General features: G+C 47.9%; 2 protein-coding genes across 2 annotated transcripts; one reads left to right on the top strand and one right to left on the bottom strand.

Annotated features, from left to right (window-relative positions):
- Positions 1 to 744: 744 nt before the first annotated feature.
- On the top strand, positions 745 to 9,896 carry CRYM (crystallin mu). The gene is made up of 8 exons (XM_026685686.2): positions 745 to 1,155; positions 2,339 to 2,477; positions 3,948 to 4,010; positions 4,274 to 4,375; positions 5,854 to 6,037; positions 6,670 to 6,791; positions 7,929 to 8,013; positions 8,851 to 9,896. Exons 1-8 carry the CDS (start codon positions 986 to 988, stop codon positions 8,913 to 8,915), a joined length of 930 nt encoding a protein of 309 aa, XP_026541471.1. The 5' UTR covers positions 745 to 985; the 3' UTR covers positions 8,916 to 9,896.
- A 617-nt stretch (positions 9,897 to 10,513) lies between these two features.
- On the bottom strand, positions 10,514 to 17,522 carry ANKS4B (ankyrin repeat and sterile alpha motif domain containing 4B). Its single transcript, XM_026685688.2, has 2 exons — positions 17,197 to 17,522; positions 10,514 to 12,714 (listed from the first exon to the last, which is right to left on the bottom strand). The coding sequence occupies exons 1-2, from the start codon at positions 17,358 to 17,360 to the stop codon at positions 11,670 to 11,672; spliced, it is 1,209 nt and encodes a 402-aa protein (XP_026541473.2). The 5' UTR covers positions 17,361 to 17,522; the 3' UTR covers positions 10,514 to 11,669.
- Positions 17,523 to 18,122: the final 600 nt, after the last annotated feature.

Raw genomic sequence — 18,122 nt, 5'->3', positions numbered from 1 at the left:
ACCTCCAAGGTCCCTTCCAACACTGTTATTCTGATGTGAGCAACCAGCCTGATGAAAAAAAAGAATAACTCAGCATTTAGTCCGAGAGGGAAATAAAAATATTTAATCCCGATTCAAACATTGGGGGGGGGTTGGCAGCTGAAGGAGGAAGAAAGTCAATGCAATGTGATAAAGAAGGAAAAAAGTGGGTTCCTCTGTTTGGCGGCTTTTGCCACCACCTTTAGAGGCTCCGGGCTGCATTACTTATCGTGGCGCAGATGCTTTAGGACTGCATGTCCCATCATCCTCAGATATCCCAGCCAGCATGTCCCATCATCCCCAGATATCCCAGTCTGCACCTCCCATAATCTCCAGACGCCCCAGCCTGCACCTCCCATCATCCCCAGACATCCCAGTCTGCACCTCACATCCTCCCCAGATGCCCCAGCTAGCATGTCCCATCATCCCCAGATATCCCAGCCTGCACGTCCCATCATCCCCAGAAATCCCAGCCTGCACCCCATCATCCCCAGATGCCCCAGCCTGCACGTCTCATCATCCCCAGATGCCCCAGCCAGCATGTCCCATCATCCCCAGATATCCCAGCCTGCACGTCCCATCATCCCCAGAAATCCCAGCCTGCACGTCCCATCATCCCCAGATGCCCCAGCCTGCACGTCTCATCATCCCCAGATGCCCCAGCCTGCACGTCCCATCATCCCCATTTATCCCAGTTTGCACCTCCTCTCATCCCCATTTCTCGTGGAAAGCGGCGCTGTCGCACCGCCCCGCGCGCGGCTCCCGGGCGCCCGCTTGCAAAACGGAGCCGCGCTCCTTTCCCTTCCCTTTCCCCACCGCGGACGGGCAGAGCTGCGGCGGCCGCTAGGCGGTGCTGGGCGCTGCCGGAGCCGCGGGTTCCCCCAGCCCTGGGCGGTTGCCGGGAGGGAGGGTAGGCGAGCCGCTTCCCTGCGCGCCCGGCCAGCTCGCCTCCGTCCCCGCCGCCAGCATGAGCTCCGCGCCGGTTTTCCTGGATGCCGGGGCCGTGCAGAAGCACTGGCCCGCCTCCCGCGCCCTCCTCTCGGCTCTGGAAGCCGCCTTGGCCGCCTTCTGCAGCGGGGCCGAGGGCGGCGTGGTGCAGCCGCTGCGCACCGTCCTCCCGATCCAGAAGCACAGCGGGTAAGCAAGCACCCAGGGGAGGGGGCGTCTGGCCGGGCGAGCTTTCCAACCCTTGCGGGGTGGGGGTGGAGAGTCCCAAGGTGGACTTTGGGGGAGGGAGAAGCACCTTCTTTTCCAGGCTGGGTCCCCCACTTTTCTCTGCCCCCCTCTAAGCTTTGCCCCAGATGCTAACACTAGCAGATTGAAATAGGGAATGGGAAGAATACTTGGGTGGGGGGGGGGTTTAACAGAATAACAGAGTTGGAAGGGACCTTGGAGGTCTTCTAGTCCACCCCTCAGGCAGGAAATCCTATCCCATTCCAGACAAATGGTTGTCCAGTCTCTTCTTAAAAGCCTCCAGTGATGGAACACCCACACTTTCTGAAGGCAAGTTGTTCCACTGATTAATTGTTCTCCCTATCAGAAAACTTCTCCTTACTTCTAAATTGCTTCTCTCTTTGATTCATTTCCACCCATTGCTTCTTGTCCTGCCCTCAGGTGCTTTGGAGAATAGCTTGACTCCCTCTTCTTTGGGGCAGCCCCTCAAATACTGGAAGACGGCTCTCATGTCTCCCCTGGTCCTTCTCTTCCCTAGACTAGCCAGGCCCAGTTCCTGCAACCGTTCTTCATAGGTTTTAGTCTCCAGTCCCCTAATCATTTTTGTTGCTCTTCTCTGCACTCTTTGTAGAGTCTCAATGTCTTTTTTTTATAGTGTGGCGACCAAAATTGGATGCAGTATTCCAAGCGTGGCCTTACCAAGGCCTTATAAAGGGGGTACTAACACTTATGAAGTGGTATTAACACTTCACTTCATTTAGGCGAGCATCTAATGCTCTGGGAAAGAGGGGGACTGTCTGTCTCCTCTTAGGAAATCGACTCGAACGGGTTTGTGTGAGTCCAGAAGGCAGGAATCATTCTCTTTTCGGGGTGGGGGGAAGCACAGCCAGCGTGAGCTCACTTTCTCTGGTGCCCAGCAGAAGGTGGGTAGTTGTGAGGATCTGTGAGAAAGACCTCGGGAGACACAGGTGAAGTGATGCTGCCTAGGGAACAGTCGGATAAGAGACAGTCTAGCCTGCAGCTCGATGGTAAGGATGACCAGCTTTACAGTCGTCATGGCTTACAACCCTCTCGGCAGGGTTCAAATATGGTCGTAAATTGAAGACTAGCTTGTACCCCTTCCCTTGTTTTTTTTTTCCTTCCAAAGCTTTTTGGGGGTCATGCCCGCCTACAGTGCAAACGATGATGCTCTGACAACCAAGCTGGTGACCTTTTATGAGAATGTGTCTCCTTCGCACCAAGCGACGGTCCTGTTGTTTGACCCAACGAATGGCATCCTCAAAGCGGTAAGCTCTGGAGACCTTCCTCCCCCGATGGACAGCCCAGGCAGGGAGGAATTGAGGAGCTGAATTAGCTGGGGAGCTCAAGTTTGGCCTAGTGTTTAAGGCACCAGGCTAGAAACCGGGAGACTGTGAGTTCTAGTCTTGCCTTAGCCAGCTGGGTGAGGTTGGTCCAATCAGCAGGTGACTATGAATTCTAGTCCCGCCTCAGGCATGAAAGCCAGCTGGGTGAGTTTGGGCCAATCACCAGGCAACGGTGAATTCTAGTCCCGCCTCAGGCGTGAAAGCCAGCGGGGTGAGTTTGGGCCAATCACCAGGCGACGGTGAATTCTAGTCCCGCCTCAGGCGTGAAAGCCAGCTGGGTGAGTTTGGGCCAATCACCAGGCGACGGTGAATTCTAGTCCCGCCTCAGGCGTGAAAGCCAGCTGGGTGAGGTTGGGCCAATCACCAGGCGACGGTGAATTCTAGTCTCCGCCTCAGGCATGAAAGCCAGCTGGGTGAGTTTGGGCCAATCACCAGGCGACGGTGAATTCTAGTCCCGCCTCAGGCATGAAAGCCAGCTGGGTGAGGTTGGGCCAATCACCAGGCGACGGTGAATTCTAGTCCCGCCTCAGGCATGAAAGCCAGCTGGGTGATGTTGGGCCAATCACCAGGCGACGGTGAATTCTAGTCCCGCCTCAGGCATGAAAGCCAGCTGGGTGAGGTTGGGCCAATCACCAGGCGACGGTGAATTCTAGTCCCGCCTTAGCCACGTATGCCAGTTGGGTGACTTTGGATGAGTCCCTGCCTCTCAGCCCAACCCACCTCACAGGGTTGTTGTTGTGGGGAAAATAGGAGGAGGAAGGTGTGTTAGATACAGTCACTCCCTTGAACTATTTGTAAAGATAATAGGCGGGATACAAACAAATATCATAAAATTAAAAAAAAATAGACATCTTAGACCAGCCCATGCCAGCCCATGGCCTGGTTTGGTTTCCAGCAGTGTTTTTCAATCTTGGCAACAGTGAGATGTCTGGACCTCGATTCCTAGAAATTCTTAGCCAACTTTGATTTATTCCAAGTTTTCCCATGCTTCCGAGGCAGTGTTTCTCAACCGTGGCAACTTCAGGAAGTATGGGCTTCAGCTTCCATAATTCCCCGGCCAGCACAGCCAAGCCTGTTGCTTTCAAATTATCCTGGCCAAGTCAAGTATATATATCTTGCTTTGATATTTTGGGTAGCCGTTTTTGTCATTTAAGTAAGAATAGGATTAGCATCATTTGGCATAATTAAATGATCTCAGTGGCAGCATAATTGTACAAAGGATGCATCCCGGCATAACGGATGTCATTTACAATCGAACGGACATGGGAGAGGAACGGACACCCCCTTCTCCCAAAGGGTGTGTTAAATTCACGGCTTTCACAAAACTTGCTTTTTTAAATCTCTGTTTCTTATCTTCTGGTCCTGGCCTTTTGATGATCTTCTTTCCAAAAGGTGATGGATGGCAACGTCATTACGGCCAAGCGTACGGCAGCTGTTTCGGCAATAGCCACCAAGGTGAGTTCCTTTTAAGTAGACAAAATAAAGACCAGAAGCTGCTCGATTGTTATATGTATTTATTTGTTTGGAGAATTTATACGGCTGCCCACTCAGGCTGCAGCCCATCCTAAATACATGCCAAGCCACCCCAAATTTAACCGTGGGCGTTTTGTATTGAAGAGAAGAAACGAGGCCATCTATTTTAGAGACAGTCTTAAGCTGAAGAAGTTCGTGTTTAACAAGAATCCTTTTTTTCCTCTCCTTAATGTATGCATTTTCAGTATTTAATGCCTGCGGTTTCAGAGGTCCTCTGCATTTTAGGAGCTGGTGTCCAGGCCTACAGCCACTACGAACTTTTCACAGAGCTGTTCTCATTTAAAGAGGTGAGTAATCCGATTTACACCAGGAAAAAAAACACTGCTGTTTTAAACCATTCAAAGCTGATAGATTAGATCCCTGTTTTGCAAAGGTGGCCATTTTAAGGAGGCTGGACTCCCGCAATTCCCCAGCCAGAAATTCTCCCCTCCTTTCCGGTTACAGGTAATCCTCGGCATTCACCCACACAAACGCAGCACACAATTTCTGTGGTTCAACGAGGCAGTTGTTAAGTGAGTGTTGCCCCGTTCTACGACCTTTCGTGCCATTCACACCTGTGCAGTGAATCACTGCAGTTGTTCACGTGAGTCACAGAGTTGCTAAGTGAATCTGGCTTCCACATTGATTGAGCTTTGCTTGGCAGGTTGCAAAAGACGACCCTAGGTGCTACAATTGCAGGGGTGGGATTCTACCGGTTTGGACCGGTTTGAGCGAACCGGATGTTAAAGTTACATCTGATTCGTTGAACCGGTATTTCAACCGACCGGCTAGCCCTACTCACCACACCCCGCCCCTCCCAGGAATCTCCACGTGGCCCATTTTTTGATGCAGGTAACTGCAGGGTCCACGCGAAGGTTCTGGGAGGGGGGAAAACGGGCCTTCCAGATGTACCCGAAGTCTGGAAACGGGGCCTGTTTCCAGCTTCTGGAGGGTCTCCAGAGTCTGGGGGAGGTTGTTTTTGCCCTCCCAGAAGCCCGGGAGAAGCTTCCGGACTCTTGGGAGGGCAAAAACGGCCTCCCCCGGGCTCTGGAGGCCCACCGGAAGCCGGAAAAAGGAAGTTCCGGTAGGCCACACTCACCACGGCCATGGCCACCCAGCCACTGGGCAGCGAACTGGTTGCTGGGATTTTTGAATCCCATCCCTGTACAATTGTCATAAATATGAGTCAATTGTCAAGCATCTGAATTTTGATCAGGGGACTGAAGGGATGCTGCAATGGTTGTAGGTGTGAAAAAAACTGAAATAAGTCGCTTTTTTTCAGTCCTGTTGTAACTTCAAACGGTCACTAAACGAACTGTTGTAAGTCGAGGACTATCTAGTCTCTTTAAAATTAACGAGAGTCCTTCCTGGAGTGTTTCCTACACCTTCCCTCCTGTGCGCTGAGACATCTTTTAATCTGCCCGTTTTCCCATCTGTGGTTTTTCCAGTGGTGGGATTCAAAAATTTTTACTACCAGTTCTGTGGGTGTGGCAAGGGAAGGTTACTGCAAAATCCGCATTCCACCCCACTGACCTGCTTTCCAGCTCCGTTCTCCTGTGCAGGGCAACCAAAGAAGACCCAGCCAATCAGCTGGGACTCGGGAGGCAGAGAATAGAGGAGGTGGGACCAGTCAGAGGCGGTATTTGCCAGTTCTCCGAACTACTCAAATTTTCCCCTACCGGTTCTCTAGAACCGGTCATAACCTGCTGAATACCATCTCTGGTGGTTTTTCCCTCCTGTCTCCAAGGTCTTTCTCACACACCCTCTGTTTAATTTCCCATGAAAGGTAAGGATCTGGAACCGCACCAAGGAGAATGCAGAAAAGTTTGCCCGTACGGTGAATGGACCAGTACAGATCTGTTCCTCGGTCCAAATGGCTGTCAACGGGGCGGATGTGATTGTCACAGTCACAATGGCAACTCAGCCCATCTTGCGTGGGGAGTGGGTGAAACCCGGAGCCCATATCAATGGTAAGGGATGCGTCGCGATTTGATTTTTTTCTGCAGTATAATTACACTGCAGGCTTGTTTTCCTAGTGATATTTTGTGTGTGTGTGTGTGTGTGTGTGATATTTTTCTTGAGCTATGGGTTCAAATTGCAAAATGAAAAAAGAGGAAGGGATTTGAACAACCTGTTGGATGATAATTCCTATTAACACGAGAAAAGAGCTTGGAAAGCAATGTCGTATCCTCCGTTAAATATGCGTTGATAGATGGCCTACCCTTCAAGGGTGGTGTTCTTGCAGATTTTATGCCTTAGCTGGGGGTTGAGCTTGGTGACCTCTGATGTTCTCCCCCTTCTGTGCTTGTTTTCGCAAACCCAGGTACAATAACTACAAAAAGAGCTCTTACGTTTGTCCACATGCTAAGTTTGGCCAGCCTGAACTTTACAGAAGTTAAGGGCTTGAGTAAACTCCAGCTATTTGGGAAGTTAATATAGAACTTAAATCCTGCTATGGGAAAAAAGCGTTTGACTTCTTTGCCTTTGGAATGAGCAGATCTGTCTCTCTGTGGCTTCGTTCTCATCTGCATGAAAAGGACTTAACTGCCGGGCCTGCTTCATCCCAATTTTTCCAGAAATAACTGACAATATTATATTTTAGCTATAGGAGCCAGCCGGCCTGATTGGCGAGAACTAGACGACAACGTAATGAGCAATTCGGTATTGTATGTTGATTCGAAAGAGGCAGCTCTGCGGGAATCAGGAGACGTTATTTTATCAGGGGTAAGGAAGTGAGTGAGTTCTCTCTATTTTCTTTCTTTCTTTCTTTCTGTTCTGTCCTGGGCTTCCCCAAAAAGCACTAAGCAAACTCTTGAATCCCGGCAAAACCTCTTTTATTAAATGAATGTGAATTTTATTGCATTCATGTTCAGTCAACGGCTTGGCAAACAGTCTTGCAAAGGTATAATAATTAGCTCAGATCTTGGAAAGCTGCCGGGGAATATTTCCACGCGCAGTGCTGACAGGGAAGGGCTGGGCACAGTCTCTAGGTTACACAGACAAATCTTCATGAGGCTGGAATGAACGAATGAACGAATTGTTTCCTGCAAAACTGCCTCCCCTTTTTCTCCCCTTTTAACCCTTATGTGAGCCGCCATTCACCATCCACCTGTGGCCTTATTCCCACGTCGACCCTGAGTTCTTAGTTGTGCCTTCCTTTTAGCAGCTTTGCGCAGGCTGGAAACCGGTTCCAGAAGTTCCCCCTCCTCACTGCTGTCTGATCCCGAAGGCAGCTGATGACTGCCAGCCTGCACTGGCCCCACCTCTGCCTCTGTTGCAGAGCCCTCATCCGACATTTCCTCAGCCTCCCAGACTGGCCCGGGTTCCTCCCCAACCTCCTCACCACTGTCTGACTCTGCTGCCTGCTCCGTCAGCCGCCGGCGGGCCACAACACCTTCCTTCCTTTCTTTCTTCCTTCCTTTCTTTCTTTACTTTCTTTCTTACTTTCTTCCTTCTTTCTTTCTTTCTTTCTTTCTTTCTTTCTTTCTTTCTTTCTTCTTTCTTTCCTTCCTTTCTTTCTTTCTTTCCTTTTTTTTTTCCTTCTTTCCTTCATTCCTTCCTTCTTTCCTTTCTTTTTCCTTCCTTCTTTCCTTCCTTCCTTCTTTCTCTTTTTTCTTTTTCCTTCTTTCCTTTCTTTCTCTTTCTTTCCTTTCTCTTCCTTTCTTCCTTCCTTCTTCCTTCCTTCCTTCCTTCCTTCCTTCCTTCCTTCCTTTCTTCCTTTTTCCTACCTGCCTGCCTTTTACTTGGGGGGTGGGTGGTCTTCAAAGGATACCCACTCCAGGGTTTATCTGAAGTGGTGACTTAAAACCGTTGGCAGTCTGGTGGGCACCCTTAGTGACCGAGCGATTATCTGTTTCTCAGGCCAGCATTTTTGCAGAACTGGGCGAAGTGATCTTGGGAAGCAAACCAGCCCTGCGTGAAAAAACCACGGTGTTCAAATCACTGGGTAAGGATCAACTTCAGGGAGCAGTTTGGTCTAGGGGGGTCAAGAAACCAGGAGACAGTGAATTCTAGTCCCTCCTTAGGCATGAAAGCCACCTGGGCCAATCCCCAGGAGACAGTGAGTTCTAGTCTCGCCTAAGGTATGAAAGCCAGCTGGATGACTTTGGGCCAATCACCAGGAGAGGGTGAGCTCTAGTCCCGCCTTAGGCATGAAAGCCAACTGGATAATGGGCCAATCACCAGGAGAGGGAGAGCTCTAGTCTCATGAAAGCCAACTGGATAATGGGCCAATCACCAGGAGAGGGAGAGCTCTAGTCCGCCTTAGGCATGAAAGCCAACTGGATAATGGGCCAATCACCAGGAGAGGGAGAGCTCTAGTCCCGCCTTAGGCATGAAAGCCAACTGGATAATGGGCCAATCACCAGGAGAGGGTGAGCTCTAGTTCCACTTTCTGTTTTAAGGGAGTTATTTGTTACATAATTTTTTGCCCCATTTTATGACTTTTCTTGCCACAGCTGGGAAGGGAATCACTGCAGTTGATAAGTTAGTGACCTGGTTGTTAAGTGAATCTGGCTTCCCCATGGATTTTGCTTGTCAGAAGGTTGCAAAAGGGGATGATGTGACCCCTGGGACACACTGCAACCGTCATAAATATGAATCATCCGACTTTTGAGCACACGATACTGCAAAGGTTCTAAGTGTGAAAAACGGACATATGTCATTTTTTTCAGTGCAGTTGTAACTTAGGACGGTCACTAAACTGTTGTAAGCCGAGGACTACTGGGATGATGGTTGATGGTTTTCGTCCTCCAATTGTCTGTGATTTTGAATCCTTTTTCAGGGATGGCCATTGAAGACACCATCGCAGGAAAAATGGTCTTTGAAGGTTGGTCAGCCAGCGGATGAGGGTGCAACATTCTGATGCTCTCAAGCCACAGAATTAAAAAAAAAAAAAAAGGAAGATCACTTCTGAGCAAAAAATGGCCTATATTGCACAATAAACTGTCTTACTAGATTACAGTAGCAAGATAAATAGTAATATAACAAAAGAATCAAATGATTTTTCTCCTTGTTTCTGAAGCTTAGCGACTTTAAGATATGTGGACTTTCAACTCCCAGAATTCCCCAACCAGCAAACTTTTAAGATATGTGGACTTCAACTCCCAGAATTCCCCAACCAGCAAACTTTAAGATATGTGGACTTCAACTCCCAGAATTCCCCAGCTAGCAAGCTTTAAGATATGTGGACTTCAACTCCCAGAATTCCCCAGCCAGCAAGCTTTAAGATATGTGGACTTTCAACTCCCAGAATTCCCCAGCCAGCAAACTTTTAAGATATGTGGACTTCCAGAATTCCCCAGCCAGCAAGCTTTAAGATATGTGGACTTCAACTCCCAGAATTCCCCAACCAGCAAACTTTTAAGATATGTGGACTTCCAGAATTCCCCAGCTAGCAAACTTTTAAGATATGTGGACTTTCAACTCCCAGAATTCCCAGCCAGCAAACTTTTAAGATATGTGGACTTCCAGAATTCCCCAGCCAGCAAGCTTTAAGTTAGCTGGGGAGTTTTGGGAGTTGAAGTCCATACATTTTAAAGTCGCTGAGTTTCAGAAGCACTGGTTTATCTAATTATTCTAATGTGAATCGTGTTCTTTCCATGTATTTGGACAGTGACTTTAATTCAATGTTTACAACGTCCTAAGGATAAACATAGAGTCTCATCTCCTGAAGGCAACATTATTAGTTCTACTAAATTGTTCACTTTATTAGCCTGTAATTTCATTTTTATTTGTTGAGAGATTCCAAAACTTAACTTTTAACTATTTGGGTCAATGACCTTTGTCTCAGATTTTCTCTCTGAAATAATAATTTTAGAACTAAGATTATAGATCAGGGGTGGGCAAACTTTTTGGCTCGGGGGCCGCATTGACTTTTAAAATTTGACAGACGGGCCGGGTCAGCACAAGATTTTTTGGGAATCGCCCCCTTCCCCCCGTCTTCTCCTCCTTCCCCTCCCCTCGGAGGCCCCCTGAGTCAGGAGTTGCTACCGCCGGCGCGGCTCCAGTCCCGCATTGCGGGAAGGCGCTCCAGCCTGCAAGCTTTGCCTTTGCAAAGTTTAAGCCTGGAAGCACCGGGAAAAAAGGGGATCGGCGGGGACTCACCTTCGGAGAGGTCGCACTTGAAGGTGATTTCGAACTCCCAGCTGGGGCCTTTGCAAATTTCTTTTCTTTCCTACCCCTAGATCGCTCCGCACTGTTTTGCAGCTTTGGGGCCACGCGGCACAGGGGCAATACGCCACACCCAGCGATTTTTTTCAGGGGCGGGCCGGATTGGACAGACCAATGGCTGCAATTTTTTTCAGGGGCGGGCCGCATTGGACAGACCAACGGGCCGGATGTGGCCCGCGGGCGTGGTTGCCCACCCCTGTTATAGATCTAGAAATCTAAGGATTGATTTCTGCTTAAAATGTAACTATTTTCCCATAACGTTTGCATTTAATGGATAACGTTTGCCTTCCTTTTTATTACTGACGAATAGACAGTCAACAATCATAAGAAATTGTCCAGAACAGGTTTTCAAAGTGGTCAAGAAAATTTTACTGCCTTTTTTCTAAAATAAAAATAGACAAAATTAAATGTTGTTAATCAATATTGGTGCAGAATTGGTGTCAATTGTATTTTCTATACTGCAGTTTGTAACAAAAATAAAAGGAACATTTCAGAAAATCACGTTTCCCAAGCATTCATTTTTGTTGTTCAACAAAAACATCAACGGCACTCAAGGGAGGTTGGACTTAGTTGGCTTGCGGCTACGTAGAGATTCTAGGCTGACCCCTCTTTTAACACCACCCCCAAGTTCTGCCACACCTCCTCCTACAAGAGTTTAAACTCAAGGTTTCTTCATCCTGCTCTTCTGAATCCATGGCTACTTGGCCATGTTGAAGCCAAGAGGTTGTGGGCAGGGGTGGGATTCAAATTTCTTAACAACTGGTTCTGTGTGCATGGCCTAATTTGTGGGTGTGACTTGGTGATCATGTGACTGGCTGGGTGTGGCTTATATGTAAATATTGTAAATATTTATGTAAATATTGAGTTTTTTATTTAAAGAAAGAGCAACTTTTATACCCCAAATGAGGCAAAGCAGGCAGGCAGATTGAGCTGCTCACAGAATCACAGATTCACTCAGAGATCTACCTTTCTGCAATCTGCTGCCTGAGTCTGCACTGAAAAATAGAAGCTTCAGTCCTAAGGAAGGTTCAGCTCTGCTTTTAGATTAGCTAGAAAGCAAGAAATCCAACGATGTCCTGCTTTCTAGCTAATCTAAATCTCCCGACATAAAAGAACAGCTGATGGTTGTGGGGGGGAAAAAAAGTAAAAATAGCAACTTTTAGCAGGCAAGTTTGATGATGCGTATGCCAGGTAAGGAGTGAGTGGGCAAGGGAGGGGAGGGGCCAGCCAGTAGCACAATTTGCTAGTTCTCCAAACTGGGCAGAATCATAACAACTGGTTCTATAGAACTGGTCTGACCAGGTCGAATCCCACCCCTGGTTGTGGGGATTGCATAGAGGTCATCTTCGGTCCCATGTCATCCTGGTGTGAAAAAAGAGAACCGTTTGTGGAGTGGGTAGCAAATCACTGACCGGAAGAACCATTCTTGGTTTATAATCGGGTGTCCCTGACCAAACCTGGCTTTTCCAAAGCTAGCTTCCTTTTACTGATGGCATGGAGAACTTTCTTGCGAGGCCCCAGCTGCATCTGGATGTTCTGCAGATCTTCATCGGAACAAAGCATCAGGCTTTCCAAATCAATGTTCTCCCTCATCAGGATGGGGAGGAAGTCGTGGAGATGATAGGCGACCAGGAACACTTCAAGGGGAGGGGCTTCTTCTTTGTCCTCATCCCACCCACCTGCTTCTTCCATCCAGGAGACGTCAGGGTCATCCTCATGGTCTGAACCATCAAGTGTCTCCTTGAGATGAAAGAGCTCCGGGATTTGAAAGGCCCTGTCGTCTTTCTCAGAAAGCAAAGTCTCCGTCTTCTGGCTTCTAAAGACGAGGTTGCCCAGACCTGGGCGGTTGAAAATAGACCTCTGTCCCAAGTCCTCTTCTGCTTCTTCCGAAAAGCCGATCTTCTTTCGAAAGCCACACATCAGATCTTCTACCTTCTCAGAATCCATCACGGCAGTTTCTTCCGCGAAGCCCTCCTTCTCTGCTCCACGGCTGCCGGCTGTGCCATTCTCCTCTTTCTTCCTGGTCTTCAGTTTGAAGGTGTCCTTCAACTGTTTGGGGACGTCGCTGAGCGAACCGGTGGCGAAGAAGTGAGACACTTTCGCCCTGGTGGCGGAGCTGTGGCCCAACGGGACAGATCCTTTGTGGAACCGCTTGGTCATCTCAAGCTGGTGCTTCTCTTGGCGTTTTTCACACAGGCGGATTTGTCGTGGGACGTCGCGTTGGGCCTGCGCCTTCAGGCGAGCGACGCGCTTGGGGCTTTTGGCGTTCTGCTCAGTGGCCGCCTTGTCGAGGATCTGGATGCATGGATACTGGCTCCGGCTGGCCGCTGCGTCAAGGGGCGAGCGCATGTCATTGTCGAGGGCGAAAACGTTGGCGCCAAAATTGATCAGGAAGGAGACGCAGGGGGTGTGGCCGTTCGAGGCCGCATGGTGCAGTGGTGTGTTTCCCCAAATGTCACACACGTTGGGATCACCTCTGAAAAGGACACAACGACACAAAGGACTCAGGTCTCCCTCATTTTCCTGGAGAGCAGCTTTTTTTTTCTTTTTCCCAAATAGGAGTCCTCCAGATGTACGGGACTCCCACTCCCTTAATCCCCAGGCTACTTGGCTGGGGATTATGGGAGCTGAAGTGCAACACACACAGACACACAGACACACACATACAGGTAGTCCTCCACACAGACACACACACAGACACACACACAGACACACACAGGTAGTCCTCCACACAGACACCACACACACACACACACACACGTACAGGTAGTCCTCCACACAGACACCACACACACACACGTACAGGTAGTCCACACAGACACAGACACACACACACACACAGAGACACTCCTACACACACACACACACACATACACACCCACACACATACACACATACAGGTAGTCCACCAGACAGACAGACACACACACACACACACATACAGGTAGTCCTCCACACAGACACACAGATGCACAGACGCGCACACACACAGACACACAGACACATACAGGTAGTTAGTCCTCCACCACCACAATTGAGCCCAACATGTCCATGGCTAAACTGGGCAGTTGGGAAGTGAGTCTTGCCCCGTTTTATGACCTGGCTTGGCACAGTTGTTAAGTGAATCACTTCAGTTTGTTAAACGAACCAGCCGGTCGTTAAGGGAATCTGGCTTTCCCCGTTGACTTTGTTTGTTGGAAGCCGGCTGAGAAGGTGACCCCAGGACAGTGACCCCAGGACAGTGACCCTAGGACAGTGCAACAGTCACAAGTACATGCCAGTTGCCAAGCCCCTGAATTTTGATCACATGACCATGAGGATACTGTAATGGTCCTAAGAGTGAAAAACAGTCATAAGTCACTTCTTTGGTTGCCGTTGTAACTTTGAATGGTCACTAAACTAATAGTTCTAATCAAGGATTACTGTAACTATAGGTCACAAGGTTGGGGACGCTGACACAAAGACCAATTTGCAAAGATTATAAGAAAGGACAGAAGTTGATGTGATAAAATGGATATTCTAGATTGCCATTTTTTTTCCCTGCAAGTAAAACAACCAGCATCATCTCAAGAAGATAATTCCACGCAAACATGTTCCCTGATACTCTACATTTTTCAGTGCAGGGGTTTCAGTCCAAGGGGGAAGGCCCCGGATCCCATTTATTGCCTGCAAAAGGACAGTGGCAAAAACGTGTAACTTTCCAAATAATTCTTTTCTAACATCAGAAGCCAGTTTAGGTCTCTTCTTTTGAATTTTAAATCCAGAGGCTTAGAGCAAGATTTCTTTAATAATTAGTTCCCATGGGGAAAATGCTAACTGAACATCACTTAAATTATCTCCTTTTTTCCCCATTCTTCCAAAAAAAAAAAAAGAAAAGAAAAGAAAAGAAACCAGGGGAATGTACACATTTCTTTCCCTATTTGTTTTATTCTCCTAAGGAGGTCATTAGGTATTACCTGAACTGGATTCACACACTCAGTGCAAACTACTTCTGGTTCCAGTTCTGGTCACCACAATATAAAAAAATTGTTGAGACTCTAGAAAGAGTGCAGAGAAGAGCAACAAGGATGATTAGGGGACTGGAGGCTAAAACATACAATGAACGATTACAGGAACTGGGCATGGCTAATCTAGGGAAGAGAAGGACCAGGGGAGACATGAGAGCCGTCTTCCAGTATTTGAGGGGCTGCCCCAAAGAAGAGGGAGTCAAGCTATTCTCCAAAGCACCTGAAATCAGGACAAGAAGCAATGGGTGGAAACTAATCAAGGGGAGAAGCAGCCTAGAACTAAAGAGAAATTTTCCTAAAGGTGAGAACAATTACTCAATGGAATGGCTTGCCTTCGGAAGTTGTGGCTGCGCCATCAACTGGAGGCTTTTAAGACTGTAGAGTTGTAATTGCAGGAATGTTCCAATCTCGGATGGCAAACCTCAGATAAAGAATGTTTCCAAGCAAATACAACTCAGGTAAACAAAGTCACTAATCTAAAGGAGGATTAGAGAGAGGAAGTAAACATATGTTAGACTTTAACTAGAGATAATTAATTGTATGGATTACTGTGCTAAACAGTAATGAAAGTTAAGCAGTAACCAAAGTTAACCAGTGATGGAGGATAACCAAAAATGTGTATAAATGCAAGGCTAGACTCCGATAAAGATCATCATGATTCAGTTGTTCATGATCAAACAACTCAACTGCCTCGTCATTACAACATAAGACGAGATTGGACAACCATTTGTTTGAAATGATACAGGGTTGTCTTGCCCAAGCAAGGGGTTGGACTAGAAGACCTCTGAGGTCCCTTCCAACTCAATTATTCTATGTTCTAGAACTGCATCCTAAGGGGGCATGCATAAGCGCACCAACATGCCTACCGTCCCTGTCCTATTGTTTCTTTTTTTCTTGTTTGCATCCATTTCATGTGCTTATTACCATGTTTATACTTATACGTGTTGTCTAATAGTTGTTTGACAAAATAAATTAATAAATAAATTCAACCTAATTCGCCTTTGCAAAAGATTCCCCGATTTCAATCAATGACTCGGAAGGAGCTGAAGCATGTTTGTCTGCAGCACCAGCTATATAAATATGGCTGCCAAACAACTGAACGTTTAAAGGTCACATTTATTAGCTACTGCCTACGATAAGTAATGATAAAAAACACACCCCCTATGTAAAAGTGAGCGGGGAATGGCGGCACTTCCTCCTCCCATTTGGTGAACTTCTCCCTTCACTGTTTGAACCTTGCACTGTTTCCACAAACCCTCGAAGACTTTTTAACCCCAGACTCTTACACGCAACCTTGCCAACAGCCTTCGAGACATGTGAGAATGCTTGCCCATTGGGATCAGGTGCCACCTCCAGGATGCGAAGGAGAACTTGGGGTTCCGCTATCCAGCCTTTGGCCTAGGCAGCTCAGCTTCCCCCCAAGTCTACAAGTTGGTTCACACAGCACTGTGTGAACCAACTCGTTTGATTCATTGAGCGAGTCCAGGAGTATTTCACGAGAAGAGTACTACACTCCTCTGCTCAGAACAGAATACCCTATATCACCAGGTTTGGGATTTTGGGCTTGGACAACCTTGAACTATGCCATAGTACACAACATTAAGTACATAGTACACAAAATTATCTGCTACAATGTCCTACCAGTCAATAACCAGGGATGGGATTCTACAGGTTCGCACCTATTCGCTAGAACCGGTTGTTAACATTCCAAGCAGTTCGGAGAACCGGTTGTTAAAATAAATTACTGGGCTAATCCTGTAAGGAAGGCAGGAAGGAAACATTCTGGTGTTGCTTACAGAAACTGCCTCTCCGTTAACCCTTATTACATTCTTGGCAGGACTAGACTTCCTGTCCAGGAACTTCTCTGGAGTCTTTTTCCCCTCCTTTGCTGGTATTTTGCTTTTGTGGAGTGACCATTCAAAGTTACAATGGCACTGAAAAAAGTGACTTATGACCATTTTTCACACTTACGACTATAGCAGCATCCCCACAGTCACGAGAGGCCAGGCGAGGAGATGCGTGCCTCGATGTGAGTGATGTTGAGTTGGCCACGCCCAGCCAGTCACATGACCACCAAGCCACACCCATTATCTAAGCCATGCCCACAGAACCGGTTGTTGAAAAAATTGAATCCCACCCCGTCAATAACTACTTCAGCTTCAACCGCAACAGTACAAGAAGAGCATACAACAGATACAAACTCAATGTAAACCGTTCCAAACTTGATCGCAGAAAGGACGACTCCAGCAACCGAGTGGTCAATGCCTGGAATGCACTACCTGACTCTGTTGTTACATCCTCTAACCCCCCAAACATTAACCTTAAACTATCTACCATTGATCTCACCCTGTTCTTAAAAGATCTGTAAGGGGCGTGCATAAGTTCACCATCGTGCCTACTGTCCCTGTCCTACTGTCCCCATTTATTCATATCTAATTCCTGTATTCTTACTCATGTTTATACTTATAACTATTATCTTGTAAGCGATTGACAAATCAAGTAAAATAATAAAATCATACATCTTTCTCAGTCTTCTGAGCAATAAATTCATTTATATACATCTGTCAAGCCTATTTTCCACATTAAAGGCTTTGACTTCAAGTTTATTCCATTATTTGAGGGCCCGGGGGGGGGGGGGGGGGGAGGTTTTTTTCCGACACCAGGCCAGACAAGGAATAATGGATGGAAAGTGATCAAGGAGAGATTGAACCTGGAAATAAGGAGAAACTTTCTGACGCTGAGAACAATCCACCCATGGAACAGAAGTTGCCCTCAGAAGTTGTGGGAGCGCCATCACTTGAGGCTTTCAAGAAGAGACTGGACTGCCATTTGTCAGAAATGGTGTAGGGTCTCCTGCTTGGGCGGGGGGTTGGACTAGATGACCTACAAGGTCCCTCCCAACTCTGATGATCTGTTAAATCTGCCCCCAAGCCTGACCCACCCCCACTCACCCCCGCCTGCAGGCGATTTCCAGAGCTTCCACGTTGCCGTGGTATGCCACCAGGAGTGTGGGCGTCATGCCATCCGCATCGGCGGTGTTGAGGTCCTTTCGGGTGGCTTCTTTCAGTAATTCCAGGTTGCCGTCCGCAGCTGCTCGGTGGAAGCGAGTGGCCATTTTTTCCCTGTCTCCGGTTGGGGTTTTCTTTTTGGGGGGGCGGGGGTCGCAGGTCGTGGGAGGGTGAGGCGAAGGCCGTGCTCAGCCCCCCCAGGTTCCTCCCAAGGCAGCGGCTGCTTAATCCCAGCCGACGGGACAATTTGATGACACGGCAGATGAAGAGGGAAGCAAAGGTTATTTTCCCCCGCAGTTTATTTGCATAGGAGATTTCATACTCCAGAGAGCAGGAGGGTGGAACATCTTACAGACGGGGCTGGTGTGTGTGTGTGTGTGTGTGTAACAGCTAGAACTTTGTGTACACACACACGCACACGCACACATATATATTGAAGGGAGGTGCACTTTAGAAGACTTTTATTTATTTATTTCATAAATTTATGCGGCCGCTCAATTCACACACAGGTGACTTAACTAAGGATATAATGTTAGCTGTGAGAGCCAGAAACCAGGAGACAGTGAATTCGAGTCTTACCTTAGAAGCCAGGAGACAGTGAGTTTGAGTCCTGCCTCAGAAACCAGGAGACGGTGAGTTCGAGTCCTGCCTTAGAACCAGGAGATGGTGAATTCGAGTCTTACCTTAGAAGCCAGGAGACGGTGAGTTCGAGTCTTGCCTCAGTAACCAGGAGACGGTAAGTTTGAGTCCTGCCTCAGAAACCAGGGGACAGTGAGTTTGAGTCCTGCCTCAGAAACCAGGAGACGGTGAGTTCGAGTCCTGCCTCAGAAACCAGGAGATGGTGAGTTCGAGTCCTGCCTCAGAAACCA

Source organism: Notechis scutatus, chromosome 12 (assembly GCF_049901735.1).
Source record: "Notechis scutatus isolate UNSWTSFEM ecotype Mainland chromosome 12, rNotScu1.2, whole genome shotgun sequence".
Classification (NCBI taxonomy): Eukaryota; Metazoa; Chordata; class Lepidosauria; order Squamata; family Elapidae; genus Notechis; species Notechis scutatus.
This window is presented reverse-complemented; position numbering and strand designations above follow the sequence as displayed.